At 40.1% G+C, this 25,047-nt stretch overlaps 1 protein-coding gene and 1 long non-coding RNA gene across 2 annotated transcripts; one reads left to right on the plus strand and one right to left on the minus strand.

Annotated features, from left to right (window-relative positions):
* Nucleotides 1-8,359: 8,359 nt before the first annotated feature.
* LOC124303311 (uncharacterized) lies at nucleotides 8,360-9,903 on the minus strand. The gene is made up of 3 exons (XR_006907885.1): nucleotides 9,476-9,903; nucleotides 8,908-9,020; nucleotides 8,360-8,817 (listed from the first exon to the last, which is right to left on the minus strand). It is a non-coding gene; the product is annotated as an uncharacterized LOC124303311 (long non-coding RNA).
* Nucleotides 9,904-16,885: 6,982 nt separating this feature from the next.
* LOC124302860 (uncharacterized) lies at nucleotides 16,886-24,046 on the plus strand. Its single transcript, XM_046759429.1, has 3 exons — nucleotides 16,886-18,251; nucleotides 22,715-22,761; nucleotides 22,857-24,046. The coding sequence occupies exons 1-3, from the start codon at nucleotides 16,886-16,888 to the stop codon at nucleotides 22,896-22,898; spliced, it is 1,455 nt and encodes a 484-aa protein (XP_046615385.1). The 3' UTR covers nucleotides 22,899-24,046.
* The last annotated feature ends 1,001 nt before the right edge of the window (nucleotides 24,047-25,047 follow it).

Raw genomic sequence — 25,047 nt, forward strand, 5'->3', positions numbered from 1 at the left:
ATAGTTTCCATGTCTCCAAAATCACCCCCTTTCGAAACGCTAAAGCTCCGGATCACTGTCCTCCTTTAAATTTGGCATCGCGTTTCACCGAATCGACCTGTTTGAAATCCGCGAATCGGGCGCTTTTTACCCCGGTGCCGGGGTGCAGAAAATGTTGTTCGGATATCGCCGTCCGAGGGTTCGGGCTGGGCTCGCGATAGTCACTGTTCTACGCGAATCTCGTGACGACGGCGGAAAGCTCAGGAACGGGAAACGAGGTCTGCCTGCTCCGACGGCGTGGCGCGCGCAGAACGCGCACCGATCACACGGGGCTGGAACGTCATGGAACGTGGTGGAAAATGGCGTCCATTGACGTCCTCGTGACGTCCGATGCTACAGGGTGCGCAACCCCCGCCCACCCTGAGCTTAGGCGAGTCAAGCACGAAGTCTCGACGCTTCGATAACGAGGCCACAGGTGCCGATCGACTAGATCGCAGATATTATTGAGGGTAGCATCGGGGATGGGATTGGTCGGAATTGTACCAGCTTGTGAGAAGGACAGACAGTGTTCGAAAATTTTCAAAAGCAATGGAACGGTTATCACACCGGGTGCTTTTTTGCTTTTCATTACCTCTGGCGATGGAAGAGAAGTATTGGCTTCGCTCGAAAATCACTTTTTATAATTTCAACGAAACTTTACGCTGTCGAACTATAGAATCTGAAAAACAGGTTTTTAGATACATGTCGGTATGGATTTCTATGATTATCTCTGAAACGGCTCGACGGAAAAATTTTAAACTTACAAGATCTTACAATCGAATGATGGGCATCGAAAATTGCCATGTTCCGTTTAATTTAAACTTACAGTTCTACTGGAAATAAATCTATTTGTGTTGTTTGTGTGAAAGAATATCATCGTTCTGATTACGAAATCTTGTTCGAAGCAGACCCTCAGGAATTACCAAATGAAAACATTTTTTTTTTTTTTTTAGATTATTTCAGTGCTTCACGTGTGAAGGGGATATCAGTACATTGTTTTTATTCTTTTGCGTCAATCTAAATAGACATTTGGAGCATATTTTGAAATTTTCCAACTGGGATGAAAAGGGGGGAGTACAATTAAGTCGGTATAAATATTTCTGAGAACTCATATTTTTAAAATAATTTAGTAGTTCCAGATGACTTGCCTCAAAATAAATTTCATATTCAAAAACATCAGACTTTTTTTATACAAAAAATACGTTGGATCATATTTTTCTACCTACGATAGGAGGTGCTGAAAATTCTAAGCCAAAAATTTAAATTGAAACGTTTTCTCGAGGAATTTTGACCTAAAAAGGTTCAAAAGATACAAGAAACATTTTGGCCTGCTCTTGACGACTATAAAATGACAATTAGTTTGAAAAACTTGCAGAGTGCAGATTATGGGCTTTGAGTTATTTGTAATTTTCGAGGATACGTAATCCCATGAAAACGCTATTACGCATCTGATATCAGTATCTTTATGTTTTAGGAATTATCATCAACAGATATCTACTACAAAAATTGAGTATTTTTCGTAAGGGAGCTCTGAGTTTGAGAGACAAGAGAACAGTTGGTGCAGAACCACTTATTGAGTAACTTATTGGCCACGCTCTACTCGTCGTCGGAAAATTGGGTCAAGAGTTCTAAGCCTGAGCCCCCGATCAAAGCTGCAAACGAGTGGAACTCCACGTGGTACTTGAAACTCTCAAGTATAATACGACTGTACGCCGTTGAAGAAGCTATACGTGCATGCTTTCGAACGGTGATCGGATTAGCTTTTGACTCCTGTCCAGAGAATGAAATAGAATATAAGTTACGATTGATACTCACAAAGTACAGTGAAACACACCGTCAGTGGAAGGGAATGAAAACTACAGGAACATTACACACATTATATGTGGAATAGTTCGATTCATGAGTCATAGTGACATTTTGTATACCAATTAACCGAACGAAAGGTCTTCCGAAAAGTTGCCGCTGTCAAAAGTTCGTACATCTAGAAAGTTAATAGCAGACAGAAGTGATCATGAATATTATTCTTAAACATACTTCAGTCCTTGTCGTCTTCTACGTTGTTGAAAATTGCAATTTCCGCTATTTCGATATCGCAAAACAAACCGTCTGAAACCGGGTTACCGAATAATGGAATGAATTTCGTCTGCGAGCTCCGATTTCTCTCTTGTTCGTTGATGTCTGTTTGGCCAAATTGGATCAATCTCCGCCAGGGAACTAACCCGGTAGGTTTTAATAGCTCTTCCAATTTACCAAATTTCGGAAGAGTCGTTGAGCTGAAACATGAATGAACGAGTTCTGACCGTCGCATACTTTGGCCGAAAAAGTAACGAAGAAGCAAATTGGGATGTATTTTTGTTCAGAACTAAGTCCAGTTTAGCTAGGACCGATATTATCCCATAAATAGATAACAAGATACTTCGTTAGTAATCCTTTCACGAACTACGTGGGTGACTCGTCGAATCCATTGCTCGATAATGAAATATGAAATGCCAACGTGGGTTGTACCAATACAGAGGTTCGAAATACCATTGAGCACGTTGTATGAATACCTAAGAATACTGCAGTGAAATGCCACGGGCTATAAATAAGCTTGTCGAATACCCTTGCGAGCGTAAATTTCCTCAACACCATCTCCTCAGGAATTTTTCCAGTCAATGGAATATCCCGTACAGCCCACAATCCAGCAGATTTCATCGCATTTGGTATTCTTACGGTCTGTTCGTTCGCACATGTACCTACATCTAGGGAAATAAACTCGATAAGCAGCGTGTCCTGTGCCCGACACGTGTAGATAATCATGTATAGGTGACGGTATACGCAGGATGGAGGATCAGGAGTGCCGGACACTCGAGTGGTAAGTACGGGAGGATTTGTGGTTATTCTTAGGGGTGACACGAAAGCAAGCTGTTACTGCCCATTTAGATCTTATCGATCGACGGCGGCCGGTGTAGGTTAGTCTCGGCCTTTCGGTTGCGTCATGGGCTGAACCTTGCCCGTTTAGTCCTTACACATACTACACATGCCAGTTTATTGTTAGATAATGTTTTATAGGTGGGCGCAAGGCACCGTGGCTAACTGTAAGTTCGTGACGTAGTTTGGCAATCAGGGTCTACCAGACACGCGAAATGTGAAGTCATCGAATGTTGTAGTCAGTTTCGTGGCACGCACATACATAAGCGTCCCATTTTAGAAGGCTAAACCCGATCACCGCCTCTATTCGACGACGGTCGAAATAAGCGGAGGTAAGAGAGATTCGTTCGATCGTGCCGTCTTTCTCAATATCCCTCAGCCAAAGTTGCCGACTGCGTTTGAGCAGATAAGGTAAACTACGGACATGGCACGCAAAGAAGATTCACGGACCATCCGGAATCAACGGTCTGTGTCAAGGCATCATTTCGATTAGCCAAATACAGGCTATTTCCTCTAGAAGTATGGGGGTAACGCTTTGTGAACCGTAAATTTACTCCCCTACTTCAGAAGCTAATAATTCTTGGTCAGTTCGGCAGAAAGATAGCTTTCTTTGTCTTGTCTCACGGAAATGCGATTCACACGCTTAGATGGTTTTATTCCAAGTTTAATTGTGCCTTAGTAACGTTACATAGCTCGTTAATAAAGAACTGGTGTGTTTTTAATAGATTATTCATGTGTGGTTATAATTTTGTAGCAAAAGATACTTTAATGCAAAATTCATATGATCTGTCAATTCGTAACTACGAATAATGAATGATTTTTATAAATTTAATTACCTAAGAATTCAATCCCATTGACTATGAAGCGACAGTCACTGATCCCAGACAGTGATATCGTATTTTAATAGTTCAATGCACCAATCGCCAGAAATTACAGAAATTATCTTTCATGTCGATTTCAAAGTCCCGTGTCGTTCTGTCTCTCTCATTCAAGTGAATCCACGATCCACCTCAGAGACACTCTTGATTTTTAGAATTCAAGAAGGGGTTCGAAAAATTGCTTATCGCACTTGGCAATGTATGCAACATCGGAGGAGTCTACGAGTACAGCAAACGGTGCAGAATTCGAAATAAATTTGCATAATATATTGAGATAGATATTGAAGAGGGCGGTCAGGCCTTGCAGGCGGAGGCTTACGAGCAGCGAAAAGAGCGTCTTGAGAAAGGCTTCTGTTCCAGGCTCGTCCGTCGACCCCTCAAGGGAGCCGAGACCTTATCAACGGGAGGAAGAGAGGAGGGTATTTATCAGAGGTTCAGATGCACAGACCCCTCAGTCGGTCTCTGACTCACCGCGTGCTTGGCGCCTGATTCTGGCATATGGACCCGGGAGTGAATACACCTACACAAGGCAGTAAAACATACACAATGCCCGAGCATAGCAGATCAGAGAGAGAGAGAGGGAGAGAGAGAAAGCTACAGAGGCTGCAACCCCGCAGCTTTTTAGCCCGGCATCCTGTAGGAACCAGTGAGTCATCCAGTCTCCCACCCCCATTCAGGAAGAGATCCACCCCATAAGGATCGCGAGCTTACATTAGCCCTCTGAAACCCGGTGAGCTGCATGTGTACAGTGTTCCGTTATGGTTTATTATATTCCGACGCATATAGCGTCGCCACCATGTCGCACAGTTTCGTCCAATTTGCAACCCCCGAACGAAGATCCTAATCTCCGGGGCCCGCGTGTACGCTACAGCTTTGGTGATGCAGGCTAAAAAGGTGTCAGAGATATGTCGCTTATCAGGTTTACACATCGCTTGTTTGCGAACTACTTTTGGACACCAGAAACGACGACTATTTTCCGATACCCGTATACACGTAAATCCACCGGGGAAGCCCCGACACCGCCTGTACTACTGTAATACACACGTTAAGATCCAAATCGAAACACGGTCATTGATACACCGAGTCACCCTCCGTATTCCATTACAGTAGTTTTAACCCGTCGATGTTGAAGTACGCTGCGGGGATGCTTACGTCTGTAAGTCCCAATGCACGTGCGCTCGTTGCCAATTGACTGGAACTTGGAAACTGATAGTGCAGATACGTATTCAAAGTATCTGCGTCTTCAATTTTATCATGCTAGTGTAAGGTTATTCGAATATTTCCTGTTGTTATATGTGTTGCAAATACTTGGTCAATGTTGTTGACTCGAGTGTGGGACGGAGGGCCCATCATCGTTTGGCAATCGACTGCTGAGTGGCCTGTTCTAGTCGTCGAGCAATCAGGTTCTATTCATATACGACCGGTGTGTGTAGACGTGACGAACAGCCTACTTTGCAAGAAGTCCGCGCGTCAACCTGTTTGCAAAATTCCATTTCGGTAACAGTAACGTCAGCTTTATTTTGCACTCTATCATTTGCTCAGCTGTCGTCCGATCGGGGCATGATTCATCAGGTAAATGACCTCGTGTATAGTTAAAGCTATTGTATATGCTGACAAATTAAAGTTGAACGAAAATAATAATCATAAGAATGATATTTTTTCAATGTCGACGTTTTGCGTACAGTGGGCGAAAATATAATCGATCATACCTACGTTGCCTTTGGACTATCGTCATAAGTTGCAAAACCTGACACCGAATGGATTTATTTCATCGATGTGATTATTCAACGCAAACTGTGAAATATTCAGACCTTTTTTGCACTCGCTCTTACCCAAAATGATTTCCATCCTCATTAACTTCGATGCACCAGCTGTGGCTAGACTAATTATGAATAATGGCAACAGCAATTAGATGTCCTCGTTAAACCCTTATCGTAAAAATTCGGTACTCATAACGTGGCGCAAAGAACGGAGAAGAGATTATAAAGAACTTTCCGTGGCGTGATGAGAAGGTGCTTTTGTTTACTTTCCATCAAAAGCACTGAGCTGCAACGAATGCACTACCCTCATTTGTTCGTAAAACTTCGTTTATTTTGTTGCTCGCCCGTTTCAACCTGCAACGTCATCATCCGCGACACCAATTTATTAACCACACCAAACGTCAAAAACATGAAATTACCGTAAGAAGTTCCCAGCCACGTTTCCACATCTGGAATAAGTATCACTACATCAATTTCGAACCTCGTAGCACCAAGTGCCCAACTCATGTAAATGAATACTACTCTCAATCCCTCCTAAAAAGCACGTAGAAACCACGACCATCCATTGATCCATCCACATTGCAACAATCGATGATCCAAAACCACGTTGAAAAATTGTCACGAAGGAAAAAATGGGCGTGAAGATGACGGGGCAAGTAACAGCCCGATCGTTCGTGAAGCGGGATCCTCACTTCAGCTTTTCGGGTCCGATAATCCTTGGCAAGACGAGTCATCTTCTCGGCGAGTCCCCTTGTTCGTCTTCTCAAAACCGCCAAAGCCACGGCCGACTTCCTCCGAGAAGACAGCCTCGTCTCGAATACTCTCTCTTCTCGTACCTGAAGCGGTGGATAGCTGAAATCTGGTACGGTATCATCAAGCGAGTGAAGAGCATCTTTTTGGCCCGATCGGATAGCAAAGAGAGATCCTCGAAGATAGACTCCGAGGTGGAGAACGTATTCCGGTGCTCTCCCCGTTGGAACCGCAAACATTTAGGACTAGGGGACCACGCGGACCGGAAGTGGGACCAGTCTTACCCAGATAAGAGTTTTATGTCCTTTGACGAGGAGTGCAGCGTCATCTTGAATGGGAAGGAGGCCAGTTTCGATGACGGCTGCGTTTCGTCCGATGCTGACGATCATTTCAAGCTTCAAGGTCCTTCGAAGGACGAGATTTCCGCGACTAGGACGGAGGGTAGCCAATTGGAAGGTCCGCAAGACAACGCGGTAGGAGAATGGGTACAGACTGATTGTGCTGGAGAAGTTTGGTGCTCACAGTCTGAACTTGACACTGTGATACCTGAACTGGAACCGATTACAAGAGCGAAACGCCCTTCTTCTCGTATTCCTCGGTTGTGCACTCGGTCTAAAAAGTCTGTCATCAACCGCTATTGAGTATCTGTATTACAGACGCTGTGTTACACGAATAATACTTACCTTAGACTCCGCCTTTGTTGTATTTTCCTTGTTTTTCTTCTTCTTAAGTTGCAAGTATCTGGACGATTGTTAACTGAGAAAGAAGACTTCAAAGGAAATTTTTAATACGGCGGTAGTTTCCTTTTAAGTCTGTTATTCTTTCGGAATTTCAAACTTAAAGTCTACCCTTCCCATAAAATTGCACCAAACTTAAAACAATTGATTTAAAATTCACAAAAATTAAAACAAAAACAAGTAATTTTGTCAGGGTGGCAGATAAAAATATGTGTACCTAAATCTTTGAAATTCTCTGAAAATCTCTGAGCGCGTTTCAATCCCGCTATAATAAATCCCGTAAAATTGTGTCCTTCTTTAATACTGTCCTGAGGGAAAATATAGTATATATTAGTAAATAACACTATTAGCATTTTTAATTTTTTCATATCCAAAGTATTGTCTATTCAGACGGTTAGTTCGATTTGGATTTTTATGTAGTGAAGTACTGCTTAAATGCATTGAAAATACGAATTCATAAGAATAAAGCCAGTTCTTTTTTATCATTCATCCAAGATGTTTAATAGAATTAAATATTCGGAATAAATGAAAAGTATCATATTTGATGAATTTTGATACCAAATTTTTAATTCCTCTAGCTAATTACCAAAGGTAAAAATAATATAATTCAAACTTCCACATTAAGAGGCAAATTGCTTATTGTAATCAACAGTACCTCATTGATCCTAACTATTGATATGATATCTTCTGGAACAAGGTTTTTTGCAGAAATTTGATCAGTGTTTCATTGTACGACCTACCTCAGACTGGTGCTTTGTCTATTTTTGATACGGGTTTAATTAATACTCAAGTATATGTATATAAATGGTACTTATCGTTTCGCCCCAATGTTATCAATAAATGACGAGTGATAAGATTGAGTCGAAGATGCGTCAAGTGAAGATGGAATTATGATATTATTCTCAAAGTAAATAGCTAGTCAGATAATTCCAGCCAAATATTCTTTACTTTGAGTTTACTTTTTTCATATCGTATTTGTGCTTCTACGCCGGAACTAGATTATACCGCTGGCGCCTACGACTATGTGAACGGAATCAAAGCGTGCGGGTAACGTGATCTAGTTCCTCGGTAAGAAAACTGGCACGTTTCTTGTCTACAAAAGCATAAAATTGTTGCTATTCAGGTTACGCCTTATTACGCACTGCAGGAACTAAAATATTCCAATTACACTTCGAAACGCCCGCGTGTACATCGCTGTTATAAAGTTGTGATTATAATTCTAGGCATAAAATTTCTAAAGATACAGATCATAGATAGTCAAAAATACGTATTTACATTATTTTACATTTTTTTATCGCGTTTCATTTATGGCTATAATCCAGCACACGCTTTGTTTAACAGCATACTAGAAGAAGCAAACAACATTTTTCCTATGTTATTCTTATGGAAAATCGAAAAGTGCGATGAGCCACCCCTTAATATTAATATTATAATCTGAAATTTTAACTGGTGTCTTTGTATACCTAAATGAAACTTTCGAACCTGTTTGGAAGGATAAAAAAAAATTTTTTTCCAAATCACCCCTAATATGTATGTGTATAGGTTTGATTAGGTTTTATTAGTCTTAAATAGTCTTAAATTAAATAGGTTCGTTAAATTCTATATCTGTAGTTCAACTTTACATAACCATAAATAAATTTTGCACCAGTCTCTAGGCTTAAGACCAGCATTCAGGTTGGGTAGTTGGGCAAGGATACGAACTCAGACATATTGCCAACTCACGATCGCATTCGCACAAACTTTGGCCCCACCCCCGCTTGTAATCTGTAATAAAACGATGATGACTAATTTATGCAATTTGCAAACGATTGCCGACCGCAGCTTTGTTCTTTTCATTGTCCGACATAGACTCACCGCATATCGGTAGATAGCCGTGATGGCATTTCCAGCGGTAATAAACGAGGTACATCAACCACGAAGGCCAGTAGTCGGCTACATCTTAGCACCAATCGTGATACATACAACACCTGTGGATAAGAGAATTTTTTTTATGTCATATTCACCCGTTTCTTTTTCATTTATCTTTCGAAGGTGAGAAGCAGGAAATTCAACGCATCTATATTGCTGTCGCGTATCACATTTCACCTCAGGCACGAAGCTTGTTAGTGGAAGCATCGTCCCTTTTCTCTTTAATCACGTCCCCCGCACGGTCGAGAAGCGAAAAGTTTCTCACAGTTTTTGACGAGAAAAACGTGCCGGCTGCAAATTTTCTATCGCTATATAGTAATACCGTAGGTACTGATTATACTAATTCGACTAATTTTTTTTAGCGTTGCGAGAATTTATTTTGATCGCCTAATTTTCAAACCGTTTCAGAACGAACAGTTTCCTCAATATCTATGCGGAAGTAAAAAGTATAGACTCGAGGTGAAATGTACTCGAAAGAGAAAATCGAGGAGTATTTATTTCCTCGTAGACTCACCTGTCAATACCGTCTACGGGATATCCTGATCCTGAATAACCGCAGTAACATCCGTATCCGTAGTAATCAAAGGGGTCACACCCGGTTGCACAAGATAGCACGTAGCAGAGGTTCAAAACGCTCCGCTTTGATCTTCTTAACTGGGACGAATTGTTTTCAGCTTCGGGATTGAGTCTGAGAATATCGGTTTTCTTAATTTTATACATCGAGGCCTCAAGGACGAATGGGCCCAAGAACATCGGAATTGGATTGAAAATAAACAAGACACCAGAGTTTAAGTATTTTGAACAAACAATTGTAATTAAAAACCTTTTCTCTAGTTGTTCATCATGAAAATACAAAATTGCTGATTCAATACGGCGGACAAGGAAAAACGACAAGAGGGAAAATTTTGAATAAATTCTTTAAATTATTTCGGTGTGTATTAAGCTTGTGTAAAAATTGGCATTTGACTGGCAAAACCTAATTATAGGTATTTATGTCGATTATACAATACAGTAACAGATCATTCGAATTATCGCTTCTGATTTTTACTACATCACTAGGGAACGGAGACGCGCGCGCTGCTCGCTCAAAGGGTATGAAAACAATATATCGGATATGAAAAGGATATATCAGTGAAATAATTTTTGGATATAACGAGATTCGACTGTGTATTGTGCAATAAAAAAGTGCATTCGTCATTGTACCATTGTGTATTGTGTATTTTTATATATACCATATTGGTCATCGCAGTGTTCGCGATGTGCGACTTTGAATTATTTCGACGATATGAACTGTTTCTTGGTATATATAAAGATACACAATACACAATGGTACAATGACGAATGCACTTTTTTATTGCACACAATGCACATTCGAATCTCGTTATATCCAAAAATTATTTCGCTGATATAACCTTTTCGTATCCGATGTATTCTTTTCATAGCCTTTGAGCTAGGATTCGTAATTAACGACTCCGAAAATCCCTGAATACCAAATCCAAGTCCATCGAACCCGAAGAAAAATGTTAAAAAATTACACATATACTTTGTTTCAACCGAAGCATAGGTGATTGGCAAGCTCATAGCGAGACTCCGTACATGGTCAAACTGACAGCGAGACTCCGAAAACGGAATTCTCGTATATCGTCATTTCGACGGAAGCTTAGACCACACACGTACATACGCAACTGTCAAACTGACAGCGGGACTCTTAGAAGTTGATTATTATTATAAATATTTATATTTCAAGTATAAGACTCGAGCTGCCATCTAGGAAAGCGACGATAAGCTTATTGCAGAAATCGATAAATGTCTTCGCCTGAGCTTTAAGTCCCGCACCATCGGTAACAGAGCATGGTCAAAGCATTACTCGGGTGCTTGTAAATTGATTTTTCAAAATAAATAATTCTTATCACTTTGCATGCTTATCTTTGCTCGGGTTTCTGTCCCCAAAGTTTATTCACATTTTCAAACTTCGAGTGATTGACTGCAGAAAAAAATTATCTGGATACCGTTATCTTTCAAAAAACATACCAGTCCTCAAAATTAAATGAAAAGGAACACGAAGCGCTAATATAAGATATTTTATAGGTATAATAACGGTAGAAAAAGTGAACAATCATCCTAAATTGATGAAACAATTACAGCTTTGGATTTTCATGAACATTGTAATAATTTTTCTGCATGTATGTGATATTTTTTTCCAGTATTTTACCATATCTCATTGCCACTATGCCTTCCTGAAATTTGGAACATATTTGTGTATACAGTCAATATGTCCATGGCTTCGAACCGTTCGTGATATAATTACATCTGATGTGGGTAATAAAGTGGTGGTACGGTGCGATGGAAATAATCTGAGTTTATGTATCCACGTTATGGCGATCGTTACTGCAGCAGCAAAATGCATCGAGCAAGATTAGAAGCCATGTGTTACATCGCGTAAATATGATTGCGCATAAATCCTCCTCCGTCATAATTTCGTTTCTGATGTTGAGGAGAGTAATATTTGGCCATGAATCCGGCGGAACAGATGGCCTGAAATTTGGTATAAATACGAAGAAGTCCGGCATCGAGCTACACATAAAATATTATAAACGCGCTTGATTCACCAGGTCAGTGACAGGAAGAACTTTTCTAAGTCGGCAGACGTTGTCGGGTCGAATTACAGTGAAAAAAACTAGTTTGTAACATGTCTGTTGTTTACATCCAGTTAACAGTTCGTTAGATGCTTCTACGCTGTAGTTTACACGTTGTGAAAGTCACAGCGTCAGGGCAGCAAAGAAATGGGTCACGTAATACTTTTTACTTCCTCTATCGGACTCTCAATTCTTTGTAATCGTACTTCACAGACTTTGGAGTAGCATCAGAGCTGTTCAACTTTTTGCTGTATTGACTTGAACATAAACACTTTTAGAAATTGTCGGTCCATCGCAATGAAGTGAAGGTTCTAGGTGATTAAGTTTTATTCCGAAACTCTTTTCGATTGCGACAATTCTTTTTTTGTTAAAAATATTCATGGAAATAAGTGGTAGAAGAGTCCAATCCTTAGTTTGATTGAAATTTGAAACACCGTAACGCAGAATAGACAGCTGAATCGATTGTGGAAAGTGGACGTTCAGATAACTTCGTACCTTTGAATGACACACAAATTCATCACCATGAGGTGAAATAATTTTTAGTTTTATTATCGCTTAACCTCCTAAATTTTTTTACAGAAAGATGTATATGTATACGATTCTATTTTGATAAACAGATAGACAGTAAATCACGACCAGCCGCGTAACGCTCATGTAAATCCGTCAATTTGATCTCAAAGTAACCGAAGCAAATTGCATATCTCACCGAATCGTGGGTAATGAGAAATGCCAAAAATAATATTGGCAAATGGCAAGCCAGAACACACTGACGCATCTGAGTAGACTAGAGAAGCGAAAACGAAGAAGAAGGAAAAAAGTAACCATATCTTACGCGTAAATTAGGAATGAAAAATCGAAGAAGAGGACATAACGGAGCGATAAACGAGAGCTTGGACAAGTCGGAGGATCATAAGTTACACGGCGAGAACTCCGATTCTGCGAAGGAATACGAGGAGCCACGTGCAAGCCCACAGTTCCGTCGTTGGGCTAATCACATATGGAACGTGTCCAACAACGTTACGAACAGACTGCGAGAACTGGTGGGTAACAACCGGGGCTCTAATACCACGAGGCGTAACTGTATCGCGGAAGAGAGCCGTCGGGATGAAAGCAACGTGGCTAACGGAAGCAACGGCTGGACCACATCCAGTGGTTTCACCGAACCGACAAACCGAATTAACGAGAATGCCTCCAGCAGACGGCCCCATCGTCAAAACGGCAAAAACCACGGGAGAAGTAAATCGTCGAAAGCCAAGAGCCGCAGGTATGGTAACAGACTCGATCACGTGACGGAGGATCACCGGATGTACCAGGTAATTGGGAATAGAGTTGAGTCGGTACCGTTAGCCACGTATCCTCCAGTTTTAATACTGCCCAGGATTCATCGAGGAACCGATGTCCATCAGATTCAGACCGGCTTCTACCGGTCAAGACATGACGTGTTAAAGTGCCGTCATGTGCACGGTGATGACTCCGCTAATGCAGCTCGATGGTACCGGCACTATCATCATGCCGATAAACGATGGGGCTACGAAGATTCTCGTAACGGTGAGGACTACTCGTGCTTATTGGAGCGTCATGAAATACCGGAGAACCTCGGCTCCTTGACTAATGAACCAAAGACTCGACGAGCCAAGAGAAAATCTGTAGGAAACTCTCACGAAGAGATGAGAAGTCAGCCTGTCGACTGCGATACTAGCATGTCAAAACGACTCGGTACTCGTGGCAGTGATTTTGTTGTCGGAAAAAATTGCGGGGTCGAAAACGTGCAGCTCAACTCGAGCCGCTGTTCGAAGTCCAGTAGGCATGCCAAACATAAGAAGGTTGTTTGGGACCTGCAACTCTCCGATATAACGTCTCAGGATCCTAGTTCAGAGGACCCATCGAAGGCTGCTCTGTCCGCGAAGCCATCCGAGCATTCCGTCACTTTGAACATCGAAGCGACCAAATCGAGGGCTTACGGAATCGCTGACGATGAAGTACCCGTGAAAGGCAACAACGCCTTAAGAGATAAGGTCCCAATACTTTCTATAAATGAAAGTGCAGCGATTAAGAATTTCGATAGCTTCGACAGCACTGAGAGATCTCGTTGCATGGACGTTGAAGAGACGATAACTAACGATCGCCAAAAGCCAAACGATGACATCGTGAGGTGGCCTTCGGAAACGGAAAACAGTTTTGACTCCCTCCTGCGAAATCTGCGTGCTCGTATGGATACACTGGCAAATGTTCATTCTGTGTACAGTGCTGGACAGAGTTCAACGGAATTGGAAACGAAGAAAGACGAGTCCAGCTTCACGAAAGGATCGTGTATCGTTGCTTCTTGTTTGGCAGGAACTTACCTGCATCCGTATTTAGAAAATAGACACAATATTAAATTAGCCGACTACTCAATTGAGACGAATGAAGACGCACGCCCATCATTTTCTGACAGGATTCACGATATATGGCGAGACGGTGGAACAAGGGTGTGGAGAAGCCCTACACGCGAAACGTCGCCGAGGTACGATATGAAATCGGAAAAGGATTTGTTTTCAAAATTATCGGTCGCAGGGCTAAACCAGCAGCCTATATTTCGGCAATATTTTACGGGGTATAATAATGCCGTAACACTGACTCAAATTTTGGAAGAACTGATTGACTCGAGGTCGAAGAGTAATACTGCTTCTGCTCCGGGAGTCTTTGAGGAATCAAAACCACCGTCGAGATTCTGTCGAAAGCAATCTAGAACATGTCTGGTGGATATTGGCGTTCAAATAGCGACCGTCATGTCGAACACATCCTCCCAGGACCCAAGATCGAACTCAAGGCATCGTTTTTTTCACAAGCAAGCATCTCGTGCTGGAACCAGAAGAACTGTTGAGCCTCGAACATCTAAACTCCGCATTGAAACGCCGAGACCCTTGCAAGTCTTTTCCGGCCACAGCATAATCCCCATTTCGTCTGTACAATTTATGCCAGTTGTTGCTCAAGCTCTCACAGATCCGCTTGGGTTTCAATCACCGCTACAGCGGGAACATTCCGTAATCATCGATAATCCTGTAGTTCAGGAAAGGAGTCAAACTTTAGTGATGGACTATTGTGCAAAATATTCGCCTACAGAATGCCGGGTGGCGAGAGAATCACCTTTCGCCATGCAGGGTCAACGCTTGACTTCATCTTGTATGAAAAATTCGAATTCAGTCGGAATGGATCGAGAATCCATTGACCAACGGGAACATCTTTTGTCTTTGGTACTCGAGCAAGAATGGCAACGCAGTGCAAGAGTTCCAAGACAAGGTGAAAAATCTGACTCTATACCTGTTCGAAATCGGGAATCCGAATCCACAAAAGCCAGATCAAGTGCCTTGGCTGAAGACACATCTGTAACGAAGAGTAGCCGTTCGTGGTGGTCGAAAAAGCTCAGCTTCTATAAAAACAGTAAATTGAAGGTGAAGATAGCGTCGTTTCTGAAATACTTGACCAAAAGCGGTGCCAGCGATAAAGATCACACGAAGAAACATTCTTCGAATCCGGTTACCCATGACACTGTCTCTGCAGCAGCAACTAATAATGTAGCTCCCAAACCGCCCGTCAGAGTCAAGCGAAAAAACCTGGGTGCCAATCGTAAGTCGAGCAAATCAATACAGTGGGAATCGAATGACAAGATTGAGTCATTTTTAATGACGGATAATCGGCGTTCAATGAAGGGTACTTTGCATCGTCCGGCTGGTAGGAAACCCACCGTGAGTTGTGGTACCAATACTAGACACAAAAAATTTCGAAAAACATGTTCCAGGGAGTTCGGAAAGACAACATCATCGACACGTAAGGAACACATGGTCAGACCAAGGGCATTCCGAGTTTCTCGGCAACTTTGCACTGATCCTTTTAATGCGCTAAAAAATTATGCTGAGGTGACGGTGACATCGGAAACCATTCAAGACCCTAAACAGAAATCCGTCTGTTCTTCAACCACCGGCAGACTGGGTTCGACCGATCCTTTACTTTCTCCTGAGGGAAATTCCGAATCGTTGAATAACCCTGCCGAGAAGGTGGAGGAAAAATTCAAAGTTACCCGCAGTTTGTCATCAAAAATTCCTTTGGCCACTAGACCAGTGAACACGTCAACCGTTTCCGGTAGACGACCAAGTACAGCTCCAATTCTCGACAACAAATCGCGTAATTTGTCGCCGCCGAATGGTTTTCGCAATGATTTAAAAACTGGGAAGCTCTTTGACGGAATTTCTGGTTATCAAGACACCGGGCAGAAAATGCTCTTCAAGCACAATAGATCTTCTCTACTACGGGCCAATACCAGTATGCTGAAAAAGTCCGCATTTGGAGTTCCTGCTAAGTCAAGAAAGAGGTCGAGAGATAAAGACGTGGTGAGGCAACCAATTTTAAATGCCTTAAGAAGTTCCCATGCAATTACCAACGCTGAACCTCAGAAGTTATTACCGGTGAACGAGATTCAAAGTACGAAAATTGATCTGCAGGGGAAGCAATTGGAATGTAACAATGATGATATGAAATCAGAAAGCTTGTCAGATTTAGAAGAAACTAAGATGGGAAACTATTCAGAACTGCCTACTGAGCCATTGTGTTCAGAACACACGAACGAAGAAATTGTCGAAAAAGAACTTGAATGTGAGGCTTGTGAAGATTCCCACAAAGAGACGAAAGGACTAACAAATGGAAGGAAACTTGCAAATTGTCTCACTCCATCGTCGGACCTGGAGCCTAGTCGAGAGAAAAATGCAAATTCTTTCCATAACGTTAGTCACATAACTAAAAACTTGGAAAGCTCAAACAACAAACAACAATCACTCAAAATCAGAAGTATCTCACCGTCATAAGTGACAGAAAATTGTTTTAATATTGATGATGCGAAAGAAATATCATTTGTGAATTTTGAAGCAAATAAATTCGGACACGATAAGAGCTTCGTATCGATGGATGGAAAAAAAAATTGGGAATCTCCTTCGGCGCTACGACGTCAGAAAGAGAATAAGACGAAGTCAGAAGAAAGCGAGACTTTAGCAGGGCGACTATTCGGGTGTGAAGATTTCAACAGCACATTAGTTCGCATCTCGGAATCTAAGGAAACTTCGTATGAAATTTGTCATTTTGGTTCGAAGTCTTTACCCATTGACTATTTCTTTGACGAAGACGAAGCGCGAATTTCTTTTGCTCGCGAATTTGAAATAAGCGGCGTGGAAAGTAAGGTAAATGGCAAAAAGTCGCAGTCAAAACTCGTCTATTCAACTGTTGGCAAAGCGGCAAAAAAGTTATTCAAACATTCTGACATGCATGAAAAGAAACCTGCGTCTTGGAACAAGGAAATAAGTACGATCGGTAGGTCAAAGAAAATATTTTCGTCTGGCTTGGTTAGTAAAGTGCAAAGTCCAATAGTCCAAATTAACAAATCTGGAAAGGTTGAGCCGAAAGCGAGTGGCAAGAGCCCAAAGATTGTTCCTCGAGCGACTTACCAGAAAAGTAGCAAAAAGGGAGAAGGCCAAGTGCGGAAGTCGAAATTTAAGAAGCGAAATGGCGGTTCTAAAGAGGTTTCAGAATTCATAACCAGCGTTCTAGATACCGTGTTAAGTAGAGTGGTTGAAGAAAACCGAAAGGTGAATTCAAGCACAATTTCATCAGCAAAAAATCGTCAACATATTCTTCTGGTTGATTCTGTGGAACCCGAAATCAGTCGAAACATCTATTCTACTGTTGAGAGTAAAATTGATACGAAATTCTCTCCGTCTTTTCCAGCAAAACCAGAGGAAAGACCGACAGATTCATTCTGCCAGAAACAAGCAGATTCTGAGCTGAAACGAGCACAACAACATCCGGTCTTGACAATTGGGTCGAACGTGTTGTTAGACGTGACTAACGAAGGGGAAACGGATTGGGAAAGAATACGATTGTCTAAAAAGTTCTCCACGGTGAGCGAACCGCTGCCGGAAAGTGAGGTCAGTGAATTGTGCGTACTTTCGACGGTAACAAGTGCAGATGATGGAGGTGAGATAAGGGTAACCCATACCGACGAAGACGGGACACTCGATAACTCTCAGATCAGTCATCGCGACAATGAGCCAAGGCTTATTACTAGGCCGTTGAAAATAGATACCGAAGCGGATTGTCATTCGACTCAATCTATTAACGCATTTGAATTCGGAGAGGCTGCGGACAGACAGGAGAAACTTCGTTCGTCGATGTTCAACGTCCATCTCGGGACCTGGGTAGAGTTTCGAAAATTGGAAGGACGGGGTTGCGCAGGATGGATGCAGGAAAACGGGAAATTATCGCGAGCAGAAAGTACATCGATTCGGGTGACGGACGACGAGAATAGTTCGACGAGCAGCAACAGCAGGAGAAATGTCAAGATCGATAATAAAGTACTGGAGGAAAAGGTCAAGTGTAGCTTGGAGAAAGGCGTCCCTCTAAAGACGATCACAATCACGGATCCTTCCATCATTAGGCCCAGCAGTAATTCGGACAGTAGCGCTAATTTGACAGTGGACAAAAAAGTGCAGGGTAAAGATCAGCACCATGAAAACTCCTTGAAAATGCTCTGTGATTATCAAGGCATGTCACTGGGCGTCAAGAGCGAAGGACAAACCTTGCAGACGACTCGACTTAGTCACAGAAATCCGGACACCTGTATGGATACTGGTAAGGAGACGTTAATTTTAGAAATTCCATCGAAGACGAGAAATTTGGGGCCAGACGTTGTGGAAAATGTTGTGATAATAGGTAATAGGGGAAGCAGAGTTGTGGAACAGCATGATTCCGTTCTGAGCTTGAAATTGAAGAAAAAACGTTTGCGACCGAGGGGTACGTTGATACCGAGGTACAAAAGCAGCCTTGTAAGTTCACCGGTGAGAAACGCCGTGCCTCGGAAACAGAAATATGGCAAAAGCACAAAATTGACTTACAAAACAAATCTAGTCGTAGATAACGAAGTGAAATAGACTGGCAGCAATTATATAACGTCCCGTGATGCGATAGGAATTATTTTACTTCAGCATTTAGTTGTACTTAAATTTTTATGTATATTTATATTTATTATCTTTATATTTATTATAGGATTTGGTAATCGGTGTAACCACGTTTTTCACGCGTGTTGTACTACGAATTTATCATTTTATGATTGAATATTAACTTTCATAGAGTATAATCTGTGAACAATTATCAATGAGAAATGATTGATAGAAATTTCTTCAAATACCGATTTATATAAACCTGATTGTCACTATTTTATTGAGTGAAAAGAAAAAAAAGGAAACTACGAAAGCAAATAAAATTTTGAAACATATTTCGGACCCGATTGAAAAAAATGGTGTAACCTCTTTTTAACATAAAAATTTTAACTACAACCTTTTTCAAATTCTTTACAATTTCGATTCTATTATATTGACTTTAAATTTATATACCTTCGCCATTATGAGTTGTGAAATTTTCGAATATCAGCTAAAGGTTATTGAATGAGACGAGATTTCAACATAAAATTAAACACCATCGTATCTTGGAGGTGTTTTTGGCTGCAGCAGAAAAATCTTTCACTGTATCGACAGGGTATTTATTTAAACAGCTAGTAACGACTTTCCACCTAAACCGAATGACAGTACTTACTTGATGTAGGACCTGCTGGAAACCAATAAATTTCGAAACAGCCTGAAGGGTCTCTTTGGAATCGAGCAGAGGCGATTGCAACTTTATTTCGCATTCAACAATTTATTACAGTGCTGCTGAGTAAGCTTTGTCCCTATTTGACAAAAATATGACACTTAACTTATAACAAACTAAACACCTTTGTCCAAAAACTTAGAAATTACCCAATTTGTAGATATTTCTTAGATAGTTCGTGGCATCAATATATAAAAAAAAAAAAATAGAATACTATTTAGATAATTTCTTAAGAGATAAGTGAAGATTGTTAATTTATTTGTGCGACGATGCTTCCAAAATTGCATACATTTCAACGTTGTAAAAATCTTGCTATTTTATTTCAATTTTCTCTCTTTGTCGTTCACGCAAAATTATAAAAACATCTGATTTCGCATAAATTTTTTAACCAAACGTCATGCGAGCATTCGCTGCCGGTAAAAAGAGACTCGATGAGGAAAAGGCTTCAGGCATTTGCCGCTGGGTGACACTACGAAGTTCGCCTTTGCGTTATGGAAGTTTGCACGGAGACAGAAATCCGCGAGCGATTCGCTCGCGTTTCGCGAGGGACGAGGAGCTACATCCAACTCGGTGATTACGTACTTGACTGGCAGTGGGATGTTGTTTCATATGCTACGTAGTTATTCACAGCACATCACCATGCCCCGTATTTATCTGGGTTATCATTTCAAGTCTGACCGAGGCGTTATCTATTTCGTTACATTTAAAAAAAAAATTCAGTAATAAAATATCTAATTATACAACCTCGTTAGACATACTGACCAAATTTAAAACGATCACGATGCGAAATAATCTTAGATTTCAATTCTTTTTAAAGTATTTTGAGCCGAATTAAACGTAGTACGTGCTTGTATAATTTTGCATAAGACATTTAAATTTTGGAGGTCTAATTTCCTGTATGCGTTACGCTGCAAATACTGTATACTATACATATGGATTATAGTTTCGAGTGCTCGATCGTTTCGAACAAATGCTTCTTGATGTTTGAGGGATTTTAAATAGATTGTTGATGCGTCAAATTCGCCACAGTTAGCACGATCGCAATTGACGATAACTCGTTCGCAAGCACTCTACCTATACGTGTGTCACGATCAGGGCATGAACCGTTGGACGAAAATACTTGTTTCAAGCCGGGAAATGTTCTAATAATAGCCGGCGACTTCATGTCCCGCAAACTATTTAAAAAATGACATACAAAAGCTAAATTAAAAGGTAAGTTCAGGATAAAAATAATTGGAAGCATTGAATCATCCATAAGTTCGATAGATATTTAGTGTCAATTAAGTACGTCAGATTGGATTTTATCGAAATTTGCGAACTTTGTTGAAAAAAAGTGTCTTTTGCGCTGGGTTATCGAACGTGAAACTTATACTAGATAGCTTATTAATATCCTGGTGATAATAATTCGGATAGTCAAATGAAATGTACTGTGAATATGTGACTTACTGTTTGCATAACAACGATAATAATGACGGTTAAATCGTAAAACTTATCACAAGTTTTAGAGCTGTGAGTAGATTATAGAATAATTACTTTTGCTTTCGTGTTACCGCTTTACCCGAATTTAATTTAATTCACTTTTGATTTGAACTACAACATTATTTCTTTAAATTTAAATTCACGAAAACAATAAAAACGAATCGAAAGATCGACCTGTTATGGTACTAGGCTTAAAATTTATGAAAAACGCAATACTCTTCAGGACTTTTTTCGAAAAAAAATTAAACCAGACTATCGCAATGAAGAAAAAATATTCTTGTTTACGGTTTTAAACAATTGGCGATTTTGAGAAAATAAAATAACTGCATATTCTTAGGAAAAAGCTATAGATCAAGATGGAAAAAATCTAGTGAAGAATTGTTTCAACATCTCTTTTCGTTTTCGAGTTATACTTATTTGAAAAGTAGAAGCAGGAAATTTTTCGAAAATCTATTACTGAAAAACGAATTGAGATATCAAATGTCAAGAAAATTGGAAATTCTCCTTTCGATTGGTAAAATGAAATTAAACGATATAAAGCAAGTCAAAAATTCGGACCCGAAATTTTGTTCGATTAGATAAAAGACGTCCTCTATCTTCAGTAATTTTTTTTTTTTATTTATTAATCTTCATCCATCACCTAGAATTATTTAAAGTTTGTTTTTTTTTTCTTTTGTTTTGGTAACAAAGAAACAGAATTCGTTGCTACGAAAATTCAAATTTTCAACGACATTTTCATCAAATCAACGTTCTTGTAACAAGTGTGAAAAAAAAAAAAAATTGCTCATTCGTCGCAGTGTAAAATGTAGGCGTTACATTTACATATTACCGGTGACCGTCATTCACGCTATACGAAATTTGCGAACACTTCCATGAGACCTTCAACCTACATTAGCAAGAGGCGACGTTACGCGAACACGTGGCGGCAGATCACATGCAGCCATTCAGCAGTACAAGGTATTATACGTATGTACCTACAAGCATCCGCAGCGTTCGCCGGAATCGCTCTCATTTAAGCGGTACTGCAGCATATGAGCAGCAGTGTCACGGGCTCATTAGGATAGGCAAATTGACGTGACATTGTTCAACAAGGATGTATCTTTCCCGTTTATGTAACCACCGACACTTAGCACTTTGCATATACGGTTGTATAACGCCGCGAATGATTACGAGCACTTGTAATACGTTATACCTACCTATAATACGGAGTCGACGAGTCGTCCGCAGTTTAGCAGGAGTATCTCATTACATCCACGTGAAATTTTACAAGGATAATCAATTTGGAGCAGTTTATTTGGGTGTAGTATTGATGAAAAGTTACTTCGACGGAGGGACCTACTTTGACAACTTTTGTACGTGTATAATGCACACGGAACGTTTTTACAGACGTCCCGTTTTTCTTTTTTCAAAGAAAAAAGGAAGTCATTGTGAAATCACCGCGAAAATGAAAAGTTGAGTTTTCAATACATACACACGTTTTCGGATCGAATGAATCAACTCCAATCATTTTTAGATGTACGTATGAGATCAAGATTTTTATCCGACGATGTTTTGAGAACCAGTTACTGCATTTTAATGATTTTAGTTTCAATCGACGAGGTTTTTTCAAACTTAAAACTAATTAGATTTTGGCTTTGGTCGGTTCAGTACTTTTCGAATTATTTGGATAGCAAAATAATAAAAAATGAAATAAAAATCATGGTATCTTGAGAATGGATGAACGGAGTTTGATAAAAATTGCTACTACAAAATTTTTATGGTAGCTGGTTGCGAATCCACTGTCAGTTAGAAAAAAATTGTGACTTCTAACTGCACGTTAAATATGGTAGTCCAAAGCTCAGAATTCGTTTCATTTTCGTAGACTATGGTACCTTAGGGTTTTTTACTCGCTGATTGCGAATTTCACATTGTGCTTCCAAAGTTTCAATATGATAATGAGATTATTACCGTTGTCGTTATTATTATTTCAGCTCAAGACGAGTTTGATAACGGAAAGTTCACAGACTGGCTCATGCAGGTCCGTCTATACCCCACTTGTGTTATACAGTCCTGTTATTTTCCTACAGAATTCGAACTTGTAAATGTTGTCCGTAACTGTGTTATCGTTTTCAAAAAACCACAGCAGAAAATAACTGCAACTTGCTGATACGATGAGTTGTACTCGGGATTTTTCAGCTTCGCCGACTCATCTTTGATTATCTTCATTCTTCATGTATATGACGGAGACATTCACGATGTTTCTAACTGCTCTGATCAGTTGTACAATACATAGATGATATGTTTCACGACACTGAATAAGGGCCACTTTTATTTTCTCTTCACTATTATATACCCTCCGGCGATAAACTTTCCCTGGAAGAGTGTAAATGTTTCGTTCGCAAAACTGAATCATAGGTTCTACATAATTCCTGACACGGACTCGCCGCAATGTTAAACATATTTATACATTCTTTCCTTGGTAGACGAAATATGGGCACCGAACATTCAATGAATTTTAATAAAATCCGATATACTTACGGTAAATATGACTCGGTTAATTGCGGTTTTTTTTTGTCCGTCTTCAAAAGCCTTCCGAATGAGCTACAGCTTAGATACCTGAACGGAGTGAGAGAGTGATCAATGATGTGCGTTTTTGCACTGAGAAAAACGTTGGAGAAATTGTTCTTCACGTCTAAATTACGTTCAATCAAGATCGATTCGCACCGTGTTTGCATAATGAATCAGGTGTATCGCTGATGTAGACTCATTCAAACGCAAGCGAATACTTTTTATTTTACCCGTCTATGTATTGTGTATTCATTTTGTACTCGAATCTAGATAAGAGAATCAAGATAATTGCCTGCACTGATGGGCATAATACGGAATCAAGATAGAGACTTGTTTGACGTAACTAAAACTGACTCAATCAATGATGACGATGAATTCATACAGCGGAAACATTGACTGTTGCGAGATAACTGAATTTCCGTTTTGCTATTTATAGAAATCAGTGCAATAGAGGGCAATGAATGAGTTTATGTTTGTATTATTATTATTATTGTTATTATTATCGTTTCTATTTTGATAAATTTTACTTTCTTTGATACGGTATATCTGATACAGACTCGATTTATACGCATTCCAAGGAGGCAACAGATTATTTAAATTGATATCATTTCTCCACTCATTAATACTGCAGCGTGGACGTAAAATAAGAGTCAAGTAATAATTAGTTTTGTGGTGCTCGGTAATTTTTTGATGTAACCCGCATCTGAATGTATCTAACCATGTATACTGACAATGTTTATTTCGTCAGCAATAAAATGGCAACGAAATATTCCGCAATAAATATCGCCGACGGTGGGTTGTCCGTCATGTTATATCATTGTGGGAGTAATAATCATCGAGATTCAACGTCTAGACTTCTCGGCATTATGGTGTCTATACAGTCCCACGTATGGGGGCATCTTGTTCTGGGAATGTCTGTTAAACCTATTTAAATCATACTGTGGAGGACTGCGCTGCTCTGCACAAGTCAAGACATAGACATACAAATGCCAACGGATGGAAGTACGAGGTATAATTTAAACCGCTTTACATGGCTAGATTACGGGGGCGTAATGAAGCACTGCACCTACTAATGCCTCTCACCATCAGGCCACGGCATTCCACCCGGCTCGTAATTGTCTGGGATGAAAAAAAAACTCTCACAGAGAAGAGGATCGAGAAAAATTAAATTCTTGTGTTGTTATTAAATCACGGAGACATTTTTGGTACACTTGTAGAATGAGAGTGATTAAAATATACACTCAACTATGTCACGTACAATATACATGCATACCTATACAGAGTTATTAAAAAAGAAATATATATACATACTGTATAATTGTTACAATCAAATATACTCATATCGAGTAGATATTTATTTTTATATAAACTATTAGTAGCGCAGTCGATTTGATTGTAAAATTATTTAAAAATACGAATTATTTAATATTAGAAATCTGCTAATTCATTCCGTTTTACATTCGTATGAATCAACGTCCATGTTAGTAGCGTCGAATGAAGATAAATATATGAGTTAGCGTCTGTGTCTCAGCATCTACTCATCGGAGATAAAGTAAAACAAGCGCGTTATCTGTGTCGCTGAACGATAGATCGAGAATACTTTATTAATATATGAATAATGTTTTACAGACGTGTGAAAAGACAAAAATCGAACATCAATATAACTAAGTATCGATTGGACAAATTAGCTGGGCTGAAGCGATTGTCGGACATTCGTTTCTAATCGCACTCTCGGTCCGTAATCATTATCTCGTGT

The sequence above is a fragment of the Neodiprion virginianus genome, chromosome 4 (assembly GCF_021901495.1).
Source record: "Neodiprion virginianus isolate iyNeoVirg1 chromosome 4, iyNeoVirg1.1, whole genome shotgun sequence".
Lineage (NCBI taxonomy): Eukaryota > Metazoa > Arthropoda > Insecta > Hymenoptera > Diprionidae > Neodiprion > Neodiprion virginianus.

What these genes read in the sequence shown, in the direction of transcription:
- LOC124302860 (XM_046759429.1), top strand. Translation starts at nt 16,886, where the DNA reads ATGCATGAAAAGAAACCTGCGTCTTGGAACAAGGAAATAAGTACGATC. An exon ending in GGACACCTGTATGGATACTG is followed by an intron (nt 18,252 to 22,714) that starts GTAAGGAGACGT and finishes TTATTATTTCAG; the next exon opens with CTCAAGACGAGTTTGATAAC. An exon ending in TCACAGACTGGCTCATGCAG is followed by an intron (nt 22,762 to 22,856) that starts GTCCGTCTATAC and finishes TATCGTTTTCAA; the next exon opens with AAAACCACAGCAGAAAATAA.